The sequence below is a fragment of the Hemitrygon akajei genome, chromosome 6, assembly GCF_048418815.1.
Source record: "Hemitrygon akajei chromosome 6, sHemAka1.3, whole genome shotgun sequence".
In the NCBI taxonomy this organism is placed as follows: Eukaryota; Metazoa; Chordata; class Chondrichthyes; order Myliobatiformes; family Dasyatidae; genus Hemitrygon; species Hemitrygon akajei.
Window position 1 is genome coordinate 98,339,921 of NC_133129.1, and position 19,854 is coordinate 98,359,774.

General features: G+C 43.7%; 1 protein-coding gene across 2 annotated transcripts in view; it reads left to right on the plus strand.

Moving 5' to 3' along the window:
* The window catches only part of LOC140729341 (eukaryotic translation initiation factor 4E type 2-like), a 45,673-nt gene that overhangs the window by 18,821 nt on the left and 6,998 nt on the right, over positions 1 to 19,854 (plus strand). For both annotated transcript variants that reach the window (XM_073048984.1, XM_073048983.1), the window contains 3 exons: positions 4,468 to 4,602; positions 7,076 to 7,180; positions 19,245 to 19,397. In XM_073048984.1, coding sequence (XP_072905085.1) covers positions 4,468 to 4,602; positions 7,076 to 7,180; positions 19,245 to 19,397 — 393 coding nt within the window. The remainder of the gene's footprint in view (positions 1 to 4,467; positions 4,603 to 7,075; positions 7,181 to 19,244; positions 19,398 to 19,854) is intronic.

Genomic DNA, 19,854 nt, shown 5'->3' on the forward strand with positions numbered 1-19,854 from the left:
AGGTGGGTTCGAACTGCTGCGGCGGGGCTTTAGTGTGCCGCTGCACCTTGGCTGTTTGGCACTGCGTGCACGTTCTGGCCCATTCGCTGACCTGTTTGCGAAGTCTGTGCCACACGAATTTGCTGGAGACCAGCCGGATGGTTGTCCTGATAGATGGGTGCTCCAAGCTGTGTATGGAGTAGAAAACTCGCCGCCCCCAGGCTGCCGGAATGATGGGGCGAGGTTGGCTGGTAGCCACGTCGCACAGTAGGGTCCTTTCATCTGGGCCTACGAGGAAGTCTTGCAGCTGCAAACCCGAGACTGCAGTCCTGTAGCTGGGCATCTCGTCGTCTACCTGCTGCGCCTCCGCCAGTGCTGCATAGTCCACCCCCAGGGACAGGGCCTGGATAGCTGGTCTGGAGAGTGCGTCCGCCACAACGTTGTCCTTTCCCGAGACATGCTGGATGTCCGTCGTGTACTCGGAGATGTAGGACAGATGTCGCTGCTGGCGGGCCGACCAGGGATCGGACACCTTCGTGAACGCGAAGGTCAACGGTTTGTGGTCTGTGAATGCGATGAATGGCCTGCCTTCTAAGAAGTACCTGAAATGCCGGATTGCCAGATACATTGCCAGCAGCTCCCGGTCGAAAGCACTGTACTTGAGTTCGGGTGGTCATAGGTGCTTGCTGAAGAACGCCAGGGGTTGCCAGCGCCCCTCAATGAGTTGCTCCAGCACCCGACTGACTGCTGTGTTGAATGTCCACTGTGAGTGCGGTTGGAACGTCCGTTCTGGGGTGCACCAGCATCGCAGCATCTTCCAAGGCTTCCTTGGCTTTAATGAAAGTGGCCGTGGCCTCTTCGTCCCAAGTAATGTCTTTGCCTTTACCCGACATCAGGGTGTACAAAGGGCGCATGATACGGGTTGCTGAGGGGAGGAAGCAGTGGTAGAAGTTCACCATACCAACGAACTCCTGCAGGCCTTCGACTGTGTTGGACTGGGCGAAGTGGAAGATTGTGTCTACCTTGGCGGGCAGAGGTGTTGCCCTGTCTTTGGTAATCTTTTGGCCCAGGAAGTCGATGGTGTCGAGTCCGAACTGGCATTTGGCCGGGTTGATCATGAGGCCGAAATCACTCAGGTGGGAGTAGAACTGGCGGAGGTGGGACAGATGCTCCTGACGACTACTGCTGGCTATGAAGATGTCATCCAAATAGATGAATGCAAAGTCCAGGTTGCGTCCCACCGCATCCATTAGCCGCTGGAACATCTGTGTGGCATTCTTCAGGCCAAATGGCATTCGGAGGAATTCGAACAGGCTGAACGGGGTGATGATGAATGATGTCTTCAGGGTGTACCGGGCTTTGATGGTATCCCCGGACAAGATCTACTTTGGAAAAGATGCTTACCCCATGCAGGTTTGCTGCAAAATCCTGTATGTGTGGCACGGGGTAGCGGTCTGGAGTTGTAGCCTCGTTCAGTCTGCGGTAGTCGCCGCATTGTCTCCAGCCCCTGGCTGCTTTGGGCACCATGTGCAGGGGGGAGGCCCATGGGCTGTCGGACCACTGTACGATCCCCAATTCCTCCATCCTCTTGAACTCCTCCATCGCCAGGCGGAGCTTGTCTGGGGGGAGCCTTCGTGCGCGGGCGTGGAGGGGTGGTCCCTGGGTCAGAATGTGGTGCTGTACTCCGTGTCTGGGCATGGCTGCCGTGAACTGCGGGTACCAGAATCGATGGAAAGTCCGCCAGGATTCTGGTGAATTCGTTGTCAGACAGCGTGATGGAGTCCAGGTGTGGGGCTGGCAACTTGGCTTCACCCAGGGAGAATGTCTGGAAAGTCTCGGCATGTACCAGTCTTTTCCCTTGCAAGTCGACCAGCAGGCTGTGAGCTCACAAGAAGTCCGCCCCCAGGAGTGTTTGAGCCATGGCAGCCAGTGTGAAGTCCCACGTGAACCGGCTGGCACCGAACTGCAGCTGCATCGTGCGGGTGCCGTAGGTCTGTATCGTGCTGCCGTTTGCAGCCCTCAGGGTGGGTCCTGGCTTCCTGTTGTGGGTGTCGTACCCTGGCAGGGGTAAGATGCTGATTTCTGCTCTGGTGTTGACCAAGAAGAGGCGTCCCGACTGTTTGTCCCAGACGTACAAGAAGCTGTCCTGGTGGCCAGCTGCTGTAGCCATTAGTGGCGGCTGGTCCTGGCCCTTGCAGGGTGGGTGACAATGGTGGGCTTCTGTGCCCCACCGCTGGTGGTAGAAAACACCACTGTTCATTGGCCTCCTCACTCCTGCCTCTGTGTTGTGTGCACCCCCCTGCCAGGCCTGGTCTGGTCTGCTGTTAGGCGCGTGGCTTGGTAATTTGTCCAACAGACAAAAGCTCTCCCTCTTGGCTTTCCACAGCACGTCTGCCCGGGCCGCCACCTTCCGTAGGTCACTGAAATCTACGTCAGCCAGTAGCAGTTGTATGTCCTCGGGTAGTTGCTCTAGGAACGCCTGCTCAAACATGAGGCAGGGCTTGTGTCCTTCAGCCAGGGCCAGCACCTCGTTCATTAATGCTGATGGCGGCCTGTCTCCCAAACTGTCCAGATGCTGCAAGCTGGCACCTCGCTCACGCTGTGAGAGGCCAAAGGTCCCTATGAGCAGTGCTTTGAATGCTGCATATTTGCCTTCTTCTGGGGGTGACTGTATGAAATCCTCAACCTGGGCAGCTGTCTTCTGGTCAAGGGAGCTCACGACATAATAGTAATGCGTGGAATCAGAAGATATCTGCCGAATCTGGAACTGGGCTTCTGCTTGGTCAAACCACATGCGTGGTTGCAACATCCAGAAAGTTGGCAGTTTTAGCGAAAGTGCGTGAACAGATGAAGTCGATCATCTTTGGTCCAAATCCCGTTTGGACCGTTGGGGTCACCAATGTAGCGATGTGCTACACACAGAGCTAGAAATAACGACACGCAGTCTGTAGGTTGCACTCGAGACTAGTTTATTCAAACTTCTTGGCACTGGCTTTTACGCATTTCCGTTCCCGCCCTCACCGGGTGGAAATGATATCTGAGGCTTTCTCCCCTTGCTGGTGAAGAAGAAGGCCCAGTGCCATTTTGGGGCTGGCCTCTCTGCCGATGTGCATGCCATTTTTGGAGCCAGTTCGCCTGCATAGAAAGTAGGTCGCCACATGGTCTCATTTAATTCTGCAGCCAGTGGCAGGTGACCAAAGCACCATCTTGAGGATTTCCAGAGTGATTTCAGACTAGTGAAGCGCAATAACTCAAGTTAATGAAAGATTTTACTTGAGATCAATGTATGGTTGAAAATTAACGCCAAATAGTTGGTTTTGGTTTACTAATATCACATGTACCAAGACACAGTGAAAAGATTGCCTTGCATACTGTTCATACAGGTAAAATCATTGCACTGAGTGCATTAAAACAATAACATTGCAGAATAAAGTGTAAAAGCTACTGAGAGTGCAGTGAAGGTAAACGATTTTGGGCAAAGGGTCCATCTTATCATTCAAGAGGTCTGTTCAAGAGTCCAATAAGCTGTCACTGAGCCTAGTGGTATGTGCTTTAAAACTTTTGTATCTTCTGCTTGATAGGAGAGGGGGGAAGAGAGAATGTCCGGGGGGGGGGGGGGGGAGAGGAAATGGTCTTTGATTATGCTGGCTGCTTTACTGAGGGATTGCGAAGCATAGACAGATTCCATGAGGGGAAGCTTGTTCCTATGATGAGCTGACCTATGTCCACACCTTGTGCTATTTCTAGAACAGTGGCCATACCAAGCTGTGTTGCATCCAGATAGAATGTTTTCTATGATAATAAAAATTGTTAAGAGTTGATGTGGACATGCCAATAAATAAAAGAAAAAATAAATGTTTTTGTATTATTTATTTAATTGGGTTCTCTTATCTAGTTTTAGGACTTGCATGAAGATCTGATTACATTTTAGGTCATGTTTATGCAGAAATAGAAGGGAAATTCTACAGGGTTCACAAACTTTCTAGCACCACTGTAGTACTGCATGTCGATGTCAGTGAGCCTCCCCTGTTCCATTCAGGCAATCTGATTGGGCGAGTTGAGCTGAGCGTGAGATTTAAAACGCAGAGCGGGGTCTTCTGGAAATTTTTGGCAAGCTTGAGATATCACAGTTTACTAGGTACTTGGCCTATAAGAAAAACTGAAGTTTAACTGGAGCGGCCATTGTTGGAGTGGGACATTGTTAGAGCTTGAGGTTTTGGTTAAAGAGGCTTAGGAGAGACAGAGGTGAAGGTATGTTTCTGGTAATTTTCTTTCCTTCTCTGATCCATTTTTAAGGTCTTTGATAGATAAGTTCCAATTACAAAGAAGAAAATCTGTGAATACCTGCAGCTGAAGATTTACGGAAATTACACTGTGAATAATCTAATGAAGTCATGTAATGAACACCCAAAAAGCCAAATATAAACAAGGCCAGTTAAGGCAATGGAGAATGGAATAGTTGATTGTTTTATGTTTTTGTTTACACAGGCAGTGACACCTGGAGCTGGTGAGCACCCTCTACAATATAACTACACCTTCTGGTACTCCAGGCGTACACCAAGCAGACCAGCTAACACCCAGAGCTATGAGCAGAACATTAAACAGATTGGAACAGTTGCCTCAGTAAGTCAGTCATAGATCTTTATTTTTATGTGAAGAAGATGGAGCATTTGTAATGGACAATATTAACTATTACTGAATTTTGTCACAAAAGCTGGGCCTAATCAGGTTGTATCGGGTTAAATTCGGGAGATATGATAGCACAATGGTTAAGTCGGTGGAGTAGCAATCAGAGTTCTGATCCTTGATCCTGATAAATGGGTTCAAATTCTAACACAGCAACAGGGGAATTTTAATTAAAGTATTTAAATACATGAGAAGTTATTACAGTGCTTGTGTCCCAGGTTCAATTCCTGAGCTGTCTATAAGGAGTTTGTACATTTTTGCCAGGACGGCTTCGGTTTCCACCTGGCACTCCATTTCCCCTCCACATTTGAAAGACATATGGTTAGTAGGTTACTTGGTCACATGGGTGTAATTGGACAGCATAGGGTAATTAGACAGGAAGGCTGTGATACCGTGCTGTATCACTAATGTTACGAAGGATGAACAACTCTGATGGGCAGAAGGGTACGGAGTTGCTCATGTTCCCCCCCCACCCCGGGAGAATCACAAACTGTTACTGTTACCACACTGCTCATGAGAGAGAATGAGACAGAGACACAGATAAGAGGAAAACAAATTGGAACATCTGCTGCTGATAAGAGAGAGGAGAGGATTTACTGCTATGTCTTTTTGAGAGGTCTGTTTACTTGGTACTATTCTGTTCATTAAAATTCCTCAGTGGACAGCTGGAGTGGGCTGGTTTGATGGGCTAAGCCATTCAAAACTGATTGACACCTGAGACCCCGTGAGTAGGGATAAAAGTGAGGTCTGGGGAGGACACCCCTCAGACGCACCAAGAGACACACTAGTGAGCACTGTTTAAGTGTTGGAACCCACGAGAAAAGTGTGGGGCATCGGAGATCGAACGAAGGATTGGTCAATTTTAACTCACAGTGTTTATAGCGAGGCCGGTGGGGGCTTGTGTGTGTGTCCACCCTTGCCTGGGTGACGAGTCCACCATAGAAGAACGGTCTAGCTAAAGGACAGATGGGTCATACCTGAATGGACACAACAACATATCGATGGATCAAGAAAATAAAGGAAGGTTTGAATGACTGTAGCTGTCACTGTTTTCTTTCTCTCTCTCTCTCTCTCTCTCTCTCTCTCTCTCTCTCTCTCTCTCTCTCTCTCTCTCTCTCTCTCTCTCTCTCTCTCTCTCTCTCTCTCTCTCTCTCTCTCTCTCTCCCCCCTCTCTCTCTCTCTCTCTTCCCCCCCTCTCTCTCTCTCTCTCTTCCCCCCTCTCTCTCTCTCTTCCCCCCTCTCTCTCTCTTCCCCCCCTCTCTCTCTCTCTTCCCCCGCTCTCTCTCTCTCTCTCTCTTCCCCCCCTCTCTCTCCCCCTCTCCTCCAACCCTCCCTCCCTCCCATGGTTACAACAAAAGAACCAACAATTACCTCAGCCTACATGAACTGAACTGAACTTTATACTTTCCCATCATAATTCCTTATCCCCTAGACATCGATAGAGCTTGTTTATTATTGATTATTATTATACCCACACTTTTAGGTTTAGTATTGCTAACGTGTATTATCTGTATATTTGCATTGTTGATATTGATTTGTATATTTTACTAATAAACACTTTTGAAAATAGTACCAGACTCCAACGGAAACTTCTATCTTTGCTGGTAAGACACCCAGTTACGGGGTACGTAACACTAAATAGAAATGTAAATTTATGATGTTATTTTAACAATTATGATCATGTGTGTCAAACTTCAAAACAGGGTACTACGGGGCTTACTTGGCCTACTGAGTTCCTCCTGCATCTTGTGTGTGTTGCTTTGGATTTTCAGCATCAGCAGAATTTCTCGTGTTTTCTGTGGAGATGTACAGTTTGTGCACAAGGGATCCAGGCAGAAGAGAATGGGTGAGACAGGAGCCAGTAATAGTAGAGGAATCCGTGTTGGAATGGGAATGGGAAATGGTATTAAAATAGACGGCCACTGGGAAATCCCACCTTTTGCAGATAGAGCACTAACAGCATTATTGATGAAAGCAACTGATGAAAAGTATTATATCTGCTGATGTGCATGTGTTTCCATTCTGACTGCGCTATGTCCATAACGACAAGCATGCCTTCAGGTATCTAACCCCTAAACTACAGAATTTTCTCCTAATCCTTTTAGTCTCCTTTTGCTCTGCTCTCTTCTCCCATTCCATCTCCTCTTCTCCCTCTCTCTTATCTCTGTCATTATTTGTGATGTTCTCTGAAACCTAAATCTTTGCAAAAAATGAAATCACCTTCACAGGATTCAGTCTCAAATTTATTTGCTGGCACTTCACTGACATGCCTCAACGTTTTATCATCTTAAAGGTGTTATATTATTAAATATTCCTCTGTTGATCAAAATCAGCTGGAGGTGCTGGTGTGGTAACGTGATTCATATAATTAGGTTGCTGTTGATTGCAGGCTTCTGTCTTCCTCCACCAGGTGGAGCAGTTCTGGAGGTTCTACAGCCATTTGGTGCGACCAGGTGACTTGACAGGTCATAGCGATTTCCACCTCTTCAAGGAGGGTATCAAACCTATGTGGGAGGTGAGTAGTGGGCTAAATGTTTGTTTTGTCTTTGGGTACTAGTATATGTATTAGAATCAGAATCAGGTTTATTATCACTGAATTCTATGATGTGAAATTTGTGACAGCAGTACAGTTCAAAGTCATAATTACTATAAATTACATAAATTATAAATAAATAAATTTTGTGGTTTCTGGTGACGTCATCATCGACAATGGCAGGCTAAGTCTAGCTCCTCCGGAAAAACGTGTATTAAGCCCTGTTAACCCATCAAATATAATATTTTTCGAAAAATATTTGAATTGAAAAGAGGGGCAAGAATGGGGAAAAGAAATGGAAATAAAAAAAGCAACACTGCGGAGCCTGCGTCCAAGAGGAGTGCAGCGAGCGGCTCTCCGACCCGACAGCGTGCTAGCGAGGCAGCTGCTGGGCCTCACTCAGTCGAAGCGGCGAATATTTTCGAAATCCTGAAAGAGGTAAGGGAGTTCAGAAAGAAATAGAGCAGCAACTCCATGATATTAAGGCAGAGCTTGCCAGCGTTAATCAAAAAATAGCGGTGGCAGAGACTCGAATTGAAAAGGTGGAAGATCGCGTTCAAAACGTGGAATGGATACTGAGCAAGACAATAAAAATTATACATCACCAAGAAGGTAAACTGCTTGATCTGGAGGGAAGATCACGGTGGAAAAATATCAGAATCTACAACATTCCCGAAGGAGTGGAGGGCTCGTCTATGACGGAGTTTGTCGGAAAGCTACTGTGGGATGCACTGGACTTCCCCCGGCTATGAAGCTGGAAGTTGAAAGAGCCCATCGCGCGTTAGTCCCAAAACCTACCCAGGATAGAAAGCCACGCTCAGTAATAATTAAATTCCTTTGGTACAGTACCAAGGTGGAGATTCTACGAAGGGTCTGGGGTAAGAAGAGAGTGTTTTTAGAGGATAATTTGATATATTTCAACCAAGATTACCCCCCCACCGTCCTCCAGAAACGCAAGGAATACTCTGAAGTAAAGCGAGAACTAAAGCAAAATAAGATTAGATTTCAAATCCCGTACCCTGCTAAACTTCGAGTGTTTTATGACAACGGGACGCGGTTGTACCAGACAGTGGAAAAGGCGACTACAGACATGAAGGCCAGAGGGTTGCCCGTCAGCATGACCAAAACGAGGGAAAGTCTGACTGAAGAATTATCCCGCTCCGCTTGGGAAATAATGCGAGAATCGAGAAGGCTGGAGACGGGAGGAGGCCAGGAGAAATATATCAGGAAGAGACTGGGAGTTTCCCAAAGACAGTCCTCACCCCCTTCAGAAGAGCCATAAGGTTTGGCTAACTTCAAAAATGTTGAGAAACTAAACGGAAGCAAAAGTACATGGTGATATACCTATCTCGAGAGATACTTATTATAATGTGTATTTTATATTACTTAGTTGTTATTCTTTATTCGCTCACTTACTCCTTTTTCCCCACCAAAATGAGAATATTGGTGTGTAATGTGTGTGTGTATGTATGTATGTTGTATATATATATGTGTGAGACTTGGTCATCTCAGCCTTGGAATCACACGCTCGTTGCTATTTTTATTATTATTTGCGTTTCTCGGTTCTTATTTGTTCAGGGAGTAGATCGATTAAGTTTTATTCTAATTTCAATGATACATTGACAGATAAATACAGATGGCTAAGGGCAAGGTAAAATTCATTTCTTTTAATGTAAATGGGCTATTAAATCCAATCAAATGTAAGAGAATTTTATCCAAAATGAAAAAAGAACAAGCCCATGTAGTATATTTACAGGAAACTCATTTAAGTGATAATGAGCATAAAAAATTAAAGAGAATGGGATTCACTAATCTGTTTTTCTCCTCATATAAATCAGGACATAGGAGAGGAGTTGCTATTCTTATCTCAAGTAAGCTAAATTTTGAAAAAGTATTCGAAATGGGAGATAAAGAGGGCAGATATGTTTTGGTAAGGGGGAATATAGACGGCAATTCAGTTACTCTATTGAATATATACACACCCCCGGGAAGTGATATTGGTTTCTTTCAGAAAATTATTGATATTATGGTAATGGAAACAGAAGGTCTCCTGATATGTGGGGGAGACTTAAATTTACAATTACAACCAAACTTAGACTCTTCCAATAGAAAAACCTATGAAACAAAATCTTTACATAAGAAAGTTAATACACTTTTTGAGGATGTTGGTTTAATTGATATATGGAGGGATCTTTTCCCTGACAGAAGGGATTATACTCATTATTCTGCTCCCCATTCTGCATATACAAGAATAGACTATTTCATAACATTTGGAAAGAACAAAGACAAAATAAACACCTGTGGAATTGGGACAATAGATGTAAGTGACCATGCACCTATATATTTATCTGTTGATTTTGACCTACAACCAAAGAATACTATTTGGAAACTAAATTCAAGTCTACTCAATCCGTACTTTAAGGAACAAATTAGAAAAGAAATTGGTCTCTACTTAGAATTTAATGATAATGGAGCGGTTTCATCTCCCATTTTATGGGATACTCTGAAGGCAGTCTTAAGAGGGAAAATTATAGCGATATCTTCATATAAGAAAAAAATAAGGAATAAAAAGTTAGAGGAATTACAAAATAGGCTGAAGGAACTAGAGAAAAAACACATTGAATTTGGCACAGGATACATTAGGGGAAATTAAAAGAATTAGGAATGAAATAAATAATTTGGCTACGCAAGAAATCAGGAAAAACTTGATGTTTCTGAAACAGAGACATTATGAAAGTGGATCGAAATCTATGAAAATACTGGCGTGGAAACTGAAAAAAAAAAAGATAGCAGAAAATACAATTCATAGAATTAGGAACCCAAGAACGAAAATTATAAAAAATAAGCTAAGTGAAATTCAAGAAGCTTTTGAAGTGTTTTACAAAACTCTATATTCCAAAGTTCCAGGGGGAAGCATAACCCAAATTGACACCTTCTTGAATTCTCTAGAGTTACCCACTTTAAGCGAAGAACAAAATAGAAGGATGACTGCTGACATAACTGAAGTTGAATTAAAAGCTTCAATTAATAGATTTAAATTAAGCAAGTCGCCAGGATCAGATGGGTATGCGGCAGAGTGGTACAAAGGATTTAAAAATGAGTTAATTCTTGTTTTACTCCCCACACTGAACTGGGCTCTAAAAAAGGCACAAATGCCACCCAGTTGGAAGGAAGCGATAATTTCAGCTATACCGAAAGAAGGCAAGGATAAAATGGAATGTGGGTCATTTAGATCAATATCCATTCTTAATGTAGATTATAGGTTACTTACCTCCATCATGGCCAAACGATTAGAGGAGTTTCTACCCATACTGATATGTAATGATCAGACAGGTTTTATATGACAATGCCAGACTCAAGACAATATACGAAGGATACTTCACATTATGGATCATATACAAAAAAATAAAATCGAAGCAATAGTGATAAGCTTGGACGATGAAAAAGTATTTGATTCGGTTAATTGGAATTTTCTTTACAGAGTTTTACATAGATTTGGTTTCCAAGAAACAATTATTAAAACTATACAGACACTATATGACAATCCTACTGCTAGGATTAAAATCAATGGATATTTATCAAATAGTCTTACCCTAGAAAGGGGCATGAGACAGGGTTGTGCATGGTCACCACTACTCTTCGCGCTATATCTCGAACCATTAGCTCAATACATCAGACAAAATGAAGATATCGGGAATTACTATTAAAGGGACAGAGCATAAATTGGCTTGTTATGCGGATGACATTTTGATCTATCTAGGGCAACCAACATACTCTTTACCTAAATTGATGCAATCCTTTGAACAATATGGTCAATTATCAGGATACAAGATCAACATAGATAAAACCCAATTACTTTCATATTACTATAGCCCACCAAGAGAAATTGAAAGTCGATACCCCTGGGCATGGCACACAGAGTCTTTCAAATATTTGGGCATCATTGTGCCAAAAGATTTGGCAAAATTATCAGAATGTAATTATCAGCCTTCATATAAAAAAATTAAGGAAGATGTAGCAAGATGGAACCTGATTCCTTTTTTCAGTCTCAGTTCAAGGATTGAGTCTATTAAAATGAATATACTGCCCAGACTGTTATATCTCTTTCAGACCCTACCAATAGAGGTTAATCAAAATCAATTCAATGAATGGAACAAGATGCTATCAAGGTATATTTGGCAGGGTAAAAGGCTCAAAACTTTGCAATTAGCAAAGGAAAAGGGGGGATGGGGCCTACCTTCTCTTAGAGATTATTATTTTGCAGCACAGTTGAGAGCTGTGATATGTTGGTGCAACCCATCATATGACGCTCAATGGAAAAACATTGAGGAGCGGGTACTTTCCATCCCCATACAAGCAATTTTTATTGGTATTTACAGATGCGACAATATGTTAATAAGACGCTTAAAAATGTAACGAAGGCAAATACATGCTTGATAGAGCTCTTTAGAAAAGCATATAATTTAAATAATGGTAGTAGAATCATTTCAAGCATGTATAAGGGGTTGTCAAATCTTAAAACACATTCGACTTCATATATTAAAACAAAATGGGAGAAGGAAGGAGGGATAATTATATCTGAGAAAGAATGGACAACAATATGGAGATATCAATGGAAGTGTACCAGTTCACAGAAGTGGAGGGAGTTTGGATGGAAAAACTTGATAAGATATTTTATTATATCCTCTCAGAAATCCAATTATGATAGTAACCTCCCTGTTTGCTGGAGAAATTGTGGAAATCAAAATGCAAATCATTACCATTTTTTGGGACTGCCCTGTTGTCAAAAACTATTGGAGAGGGGATACACAATGCCCTACAAGACATCTTTAAATGTGAAATACCCTTAGAGAGTAAGACCATATATTTTGGATATATACCTCAAGAATGGTTGAAAGAGATAAACATTTAATACTGTTGGTGGCTGGTAAAAAGACTCTTACTAGGAAATGGTTATCACAGGAGAGCCCAACTTTAAATACATGGATGGAAATTACAATGGACATTTACAAAATGGAGAAGATAACAGTATCTGTTAACCATAAGCTGGAACAATTTGATTCATACTGGGAAAATGGTTTAACTACATAATGCCTCATAGGCCTGATTTTATTCTCACAAATCAATGAATCTGTTGTAAAAAAAAGATCACTCCCTACTTGTACATAGTTCTTTCCTTTTGCTTGTTTTTACTTTCCACTCTTTTCTATAAGTGTATACCTCAGATAAATACTTTGTGGAGATTTGTGATATATATGATTATATGATATATATATGTACAATGTCTGAAATACATCTTATGGAAATGTTTGATGATGAACTTCAATAAAAAATAAATTACAAAAAAAAATAAATTTTGCAAATAAAAAAGAACAACAAGGTGGTGTTCTTGGATTCATAGACTGTTTAGAAATCTAATGAAGGTGCTGTTCCTAAAATGCTGATTGTGGGTCTTCAGGCTCCTGTACCTCCACACAGAAGTAGTAATGAGAAGAGGGCATGTCCTGGATGGTGAGAGTCCTTAATGATGGAGCTGCCTTCTTGAGTTACCACATTTTGAAGATGTCCTCAATAGGAGGGAGGATTGTGTCCATGATGGAACTGGCTGCGTCTACAACCTCCGGAGCCTCTTGCAATCCCGTGCATTGGAGCCTCTTGCAATCCCGTGCATTGGAGCCTCCATACCAGACAGTGATACGACCCATCAGAATGCTGTCCATCTTTGGTAACATGAAATCTCCTCAAACTCCTAATGAAGTGTAGCCACAGGTGTGTCTTTTTTGTGAAACCTCCTTTAACTGGGCATCTCTGGAAATGTGGCTCATTCGCCTCTCGCCACTGGATTCTGCGACGAGAACCCACCTTTTTCAGGCTTTGTACATCTGGGGTGTATATGTCTTTGGTCCCACCAAATCCATGGAGTTGGGATGTCTCACCCACCCAAATCCCAGTTTGTGTGAATGCCATGTGATTTACTGCCATGCAGTAGCCCGTTGGCATAAAATAATAGATCACACACTGCATACAATATTAAAGTATATTTGTGAATGTTAACTTAATCAAAGAGTGAGTAAAGAAAAGAAAGAGAAAAACAAGAAGGGCCCATTATAATGAAACAGTCAAATGTGCACAGATTGGAGCTCAAGGATTTTCCAACCGCCATATTTGGCATGTCAACAAACACACTCAAACACTTCTATAGTTGTACTGTGGCGAGCATTCTGCCAGTCTGCATCACTGTCTGGTGTGGAAGGGCTACTGCATAGGACCAAAAGAAGCTGCAGAATGTTGTAAATCTAGTCAGCTCCATCTTGGGCACTAGCCTACAAAGTACCCAGAACATCTTTAGGGAGCGGTGTCTGAGAAAGGCAGCGTCCATTATTAAGGACCTCCAGCACCCAGGGCATGCCCTTTTCTCACTGTTACCATCAGGTAGGAGATACAGAAGCTTGAAGGCACAACTCAGCGATTCAGGAACAGCTTCTTCCCCTCTGCCATCGGATTCCTAAATGGATATTGAAGCTTTGGACACTACCTCACTTTTTAAAAAATATACAGTATTTCTGTTTTTGCACAATCTTTTATATCTATTCAATATATGTAATTGATTTACTTGTTTATTTATTGTTATGTTTTTAATATTTTTTCTCTTTCTGCTAGATTATGTATTGCATTGAACTGCTACTGCTAAGTTTACAAATTTCATGTCATATGCTGGTGATAATAAACCTGATTCTGAATCACTGATCCTTGGTAGACCTTCTGCCTGGGCTCCAACGAATTGTGTTTACCCACTGGATCGAATTGTCCGACCACTTTATTCCAGCGTTTTCTCTCTTCATCTCTCGCTGAACAAAGACCAAGACCTACTTTTCTGTCCCTCACAAAACCTCTCCCCTCAGCGTTCTCTGGAAACTTCTCCCCGTTCCACCATCCCAATTGGATGACACACATTCCAAAGCATCCCTTATCTTCAACAGTAATCCAAACAGACTGAAAGCAGAACAGACTGTTCTTACAAACCTGCTAAATGAAATACCTGCAGCATAATAGTAAAGATGAGAACCATGACATTACACTTGTTACGGCATCAATGTGTGGGGCTGGAGATGTTGCCCCCAGGAGCTTGAAGTTGCTCACCTTTTCCACTGCTGATCTGATCTCTCAATGAGATTGGTGCTTGTTCTCCTGACTTACTCTTCTTGAAGTTCAGAATCAAATCCTTTTTCTTGCTGACACTGAGTGCAAGTGCAACACACTGATCTGTGTCTCTCTTGGACACCTCCTCATTGTCATTTAAGAACTTATCAACCACACTGGTGTCATCTGTGAATTTCTAGATGGAATTTGAGCTGTGCTTAGCCACACAGTTGTGAATGTAGAGAGAATAGAGCAGTAATCGAAACACTCATACTTAAAGGTGGGCTTGTCTTGATTGTCAACGAGAAGCAGGTTTTATCACTGATCCTTATTGACTGTGAGTGCCTGCTAAGGAAGTCGAGAGTCCATTTAAAGAGTGAGGTACTGAGTCCCAGGCCCAATATGATTGCTGCCCTTAAGAAGCCTATGAGGAACTTGGGCTGTAGCAGTAAGAGGTTGAACATGTCCTTGAAGACTCCTGCCAGTTGGTCAGCTCAGTGTTTTTAGTATTGTCCAGGTACACTGCCAGGGCCCGACACCTTGTGAGGATTCACTCTCTTGAAGGATGTTCTGACATCTGTCTGTGAGACAGAGATCACAGGGACACTTGATGGTGTGAGGAGTTGACAGGTTCAAGTTCAAGTTTAATTTTCATTTAGCCATACATGAATTCAGCCAAACGAAACAGCATTACTCCGGGGCCAGGGTGCAGACAGTACCAACAGTAATACAAAGTACATATAAGATAGCAGTAAAATAAGTCACACAAAATAAAATAGTCTAATTCCCTGACTCCCTGAATGTTGCAGAAATCTGCAGTTGAACACAATACAGCTTGTTTTCTGCTGAGTGTACACTGGGGGCAGCACCAACTCTAGCATGGACGCCGCACCATGTTGCTTCTGACACCCCGATGGAGCACTCGACTCCGATGCCTCCTCTGGGGACTGCAAACCTGGGCTTGAGGTCTAGTCCTCACTACGATCAAGGCCATGCAGCTAGCCCGCCATCTACCCCTGCTGTTTGCCAATAATCAAATGATTTGGACTTCCAGCATTCCACAACACCAGTATCCAATGGGCCCTTGTAATCGCAAGAAAAACAACTAAGGTGATCTCTTGTTATTAGACTGCACATCTCTGCATACTGATGCTTCTCTATTGCAGGCAGCATCACAGTCTGCACCGACCAGCTCTTTAAGTTTCTCTGCCAATGAACAACTCACTAATGGGGTAGAGCTGCAGTACTTCAAGTTCTTAAGTTCAGCAGAGTCTTGCGATCGTAAAAAATGTTTTAAAAAGACAATAATACCTTTTGGTTTATACTGTAGAAGTCGCTGTGTCTGAATATGTAGCCATTTTACTGGAAAATACAGGAAGATGTGGTAGTGTTCTTTCAAAGTGTGCATAAAAGGTGTTGAGCTCATCACTGTCATTTAAAGGAAGTAATGATATGCAAGCCCTGCCATGGCTGGTGTGCTTTCAGTTGAATCTTTAACTTCACATGGAATTACCTTTTCACTCATGATTGTTTTATGTAGGTCATACCTGGACTGTTGTGTGATTCTGGATTGTCGGTCTTAAGCACCATAGAACAACACCCAGCAGAATGCCCTGATTCGTCCAGGGCTTCCGGTTTGGGAAATTTTGTGATGTTTTCAAAATCATAATTCGTACACTCAGCTTTTGATTAAATCAGTGAAAGCCTTAGTATATTAATTCAGATTCAAAGATGAATCTCTGGATATGGTCCAATCCACCAAATCAAAGCTCCCAAGCCTCCATTGACCATACCTTCATGGTCCTCACCACTGGTGCTGCAGTCTTTATTCTCTGCCATATGTGCTACAAGTAGAATGTAGAGCTACGTGATCAGACTTGCCAAAGTGTGGGCGTGGGATGGCATGGTAATCTTTCTTGATAATGGTGTTACAGATGACATATTGGTGGTTAGAAACTTCTTCAAGTTGGCCTAGTTGAAGTCCCCCGCAATGATCGGGAGGCATTAGAATGTGCATATTCGTGACTGCTGATCTCGGTGCTCAGCTCTTCCTGTGCCCGCTTGACATTTGTCAGGAATGGAACGTACACTGCAACCAGGATGATGGTGGAGAACTCCCTTGGCACCTGACTGCCATCTTATGCTTTAGCAAAAGTGGTTGTCGGAGGATATACCAGACCAACCAATCAAACCCATCGGGTTCTGTGTTCTAAGCAGATAGGTCTAAAGACCCTCTGGGAAATGTAAAGGTAGGAGAGTATGTTTCATGGTGAACAATGGTTGGTGAGACTCAGGTGGCCGCACACCCTCAAATCATTTTGCTCCCTGGATACGGAATACCTTATGTTGCTATGTCGACCTTTCAGGCTGCCTAGAGAATTCACATCTGTTATTATTAAATCCCACCACAGGCCAATACCAAAGTGGCTCTCAATGAACTATGCAAAACCATCAATATCCATGAAACCACCCACCCAATGGCGGCTTTCATCACCGCTGGAGACTTTAAACAAGCGTTGCTGACCGGAGCTTACCTGAAGTTCTACCAACACATCGAGGTGACACACGGGAAGGAAGCATACCTGACCACTGCTACTCTCCCTTCCACAATGCCTACAAAACACTTCTTCACTTTCTGTTTGAAAAGTCTGACCATTCCTCCATCTTGCTTCTGCCCACCAGGCAGAAACTGAAACAGGAAATGACCATAGTGAGAACTGTCAACTGCTGGTCCAACCAATTGGACTCAGTGTTACAAGACTGCTTCAATAGCATTTCATGAGAGGCATTTCAAGCTGAGTACATTTCTGAATGCATGGAAGTGGTCACAAGCTTCATTTGGAAATGTATTGAAGACATTGTTCACTAAAAATCGGTCCGGGGCTACCCAAACCTGAGGCCTTGGATAAATAGTTCAGTGTATGTTGCTCACAGTGCAAGGGATGTTGCTCCAGAGCCTTTGCCTCTGGAGACCAACAGGAGCATAAGAGATGCCACTATGATTTCGTAGAGCCATCAAGATAGCCAAACGGCACCACAAGGACAAAATCCAGTCACAGCTCTGTGACAATGACAGAGTAAGGCAAGGACTGCACACCATCGCGGACTTCAAGAGGAAACGCAGCAGTGCAGCCAACATTGTCACCTCACTCTTGGATGAGCTAAGTGATTTTTATGCTCGATTTGATGTTGAACCCCCGAGGAGAACCGCTGACGAGACCTGCTCTTTGGTCAACTCCGAGGCTGAGGTACATAGAACATTCCAACACGTCAACAGCCACAAGGTAGTGTGGATGGACAACATCCCAGGGCGGGTCCTCAACGTGTGTGCTGAACAGCTGGCCGGTGTGTTTACATAGAAACACAGAAAACCTACAGCACATATTTACGGACATTTTTAATCTCTCCCTCTCCCAGTATGTAGTGCCCTCCTGTTTCAAATTATCCATCATTGTCCCCGTATCTAAGAAAACCCAAGGTAGCATGCCTGAATGATTGGCGCCCTGTTACACTCACCTCAGTTATAAGCAAATACTTTGAGAGGATGGTTAAAGACTACATCTGCAGCATGCTACCACTCACACTGGACTTCCTACAGTTTGCCTACCAACGGAAGCTACCATAGCTACAGCACTACACAGTGTCCTCACTCACCTGGAGAAGAGGGATGCATATGTTAGCATGCTGTTCCTGCGCTACAATTCAGCATTCAACAGCATAATTCCCTCCAGACTTGACAGGAAGCTCAGAGACCTCGGCCTCCACCCCACCTTGTGCAGATGGATCCTAGGCTTCCTATCAGATCACCGACAGGTGGTAAGTATGGGCTCTTCTCACCTCTGTCCCACTGACCCACAACACATGAGCCCCTCCCCCAAGGTCGTGTCCTGAGTCCCCTCTACTCCTTTTACACCCACAACTGTACTGCCACACACAGCTCCAATGTGCTGATCAAATTTGCAGATGACACAACATTGATTGGCCTTATTTCTAGCAGTGACGAGACAACCTCTCCTCTGTAGGTTAACACCCTGACACAACGGTGCCAAGATAACAACCTCTTCCTTAATGTCCAAAAAACAAAAGAGCTGATCGTGGATTACAGGAGGAACAGAGACAGGCTCACCCTGATCAACATCAATGGAACTGCAGTTCTTCGGTACACACATCACTGAAGATCTCACCTGGACTGTAAACACTGGCTGTGTGGCGACAAAAAGCACAACAGCGTCTGTTCCACCTCAGGCGACTGAAGTAGTTCAGCATGAGCTCCCAAATCCTCACAATCTTCTACAGGGGGACCATTGAGAGCGTGCTGACTGGCTGTATATTGTACATTTATAACAGTAGGTGCAGAAAGAAGGTCTGGAAGATTACTGGGGACACCAGTCACCCCAACCATAAACTGTTTCAGCTGCTTCCGTCTGGCAAACAGTACCGCAGCATTAAAGCCAGGACCAACAGGCTACGGGACAGCTCCTTTCTACAAGCCACTAGACTTATTAATTCTCATGTCTGTACATTTAGACGCTAAAGTTTTTACTCCCTCACGTTGAGGAATGGATGTAAGATTTAAATAAATTCAGATTGGGGGAACAGGAATGAGACAGAACCACCACATCCATGCTCCGTGATGAGTTAATGATGATGCAAATGCCATCACCTCCGGCTTACCTAATGCCACCATCTGGTCCATGAGGTGGATAGTGAAACCCTTGGGGTGGAGTGCTTTGTCTGTTGTACTGGGTGTGAGCCATGTCCCTGTGAAGCAGAGTGCAGTGCAGACCCGGCATCCCTCTGGTACTGCAGTCCTGCTCTGAGGTTTTAGCTTTTATGTTCCAGAGACTGTGTATTCACTCAACACCGAAGATGTTCAACAAAAACTAATTAGTTTATCTCATTGCAGGATGAAGCCAACAAGAATGGCGGCAAATGGATAATACGCTTGCGCAAAGGCCTGGCATCCAGATTTTGGGAAAACATCATCCTAGCCATGCTGGGAGAGCAGTTTATGGTTGGAGAGGAAATCTGTGGAGTTGTGGTATCGATCAGATTTCAAGTACGTAAGTTGTTAAAAATAATAAAGATTAGGTTTTATGTCACGGATATCAAAACATACAGTGAAATATGTAATTTGCATCAACAAGCTACACATTCCATTGTTGTTTGAATTTCCAGCATCTGCAGATTTCCTCGTGAATCCGAGGATGTGCTATGTTGCCTGCAAGTGTTCCCGCACTACTGGCACCAAAATTGCATGCCAGCAATTTACTAACCCTAACCCGTATATGTTTGGAATGTGGAAAGAAACCAGAGCGCTGAGTTTCATGGGGAGAATGTACAAAGCTCTTATAGACTGTGGCAGCACTTGAACCACGATCAGTGCCACTGTAAAGTGTTACATTGGAAACAGCTAGTAAAATCCCAGTCTCAGTACAAAGGAGTAGGTTCAAAAGCCATGACTGCAAGGCGCAGTATGGTTTACTGTCACTTGCACAGAGACGTGCACAGACTCA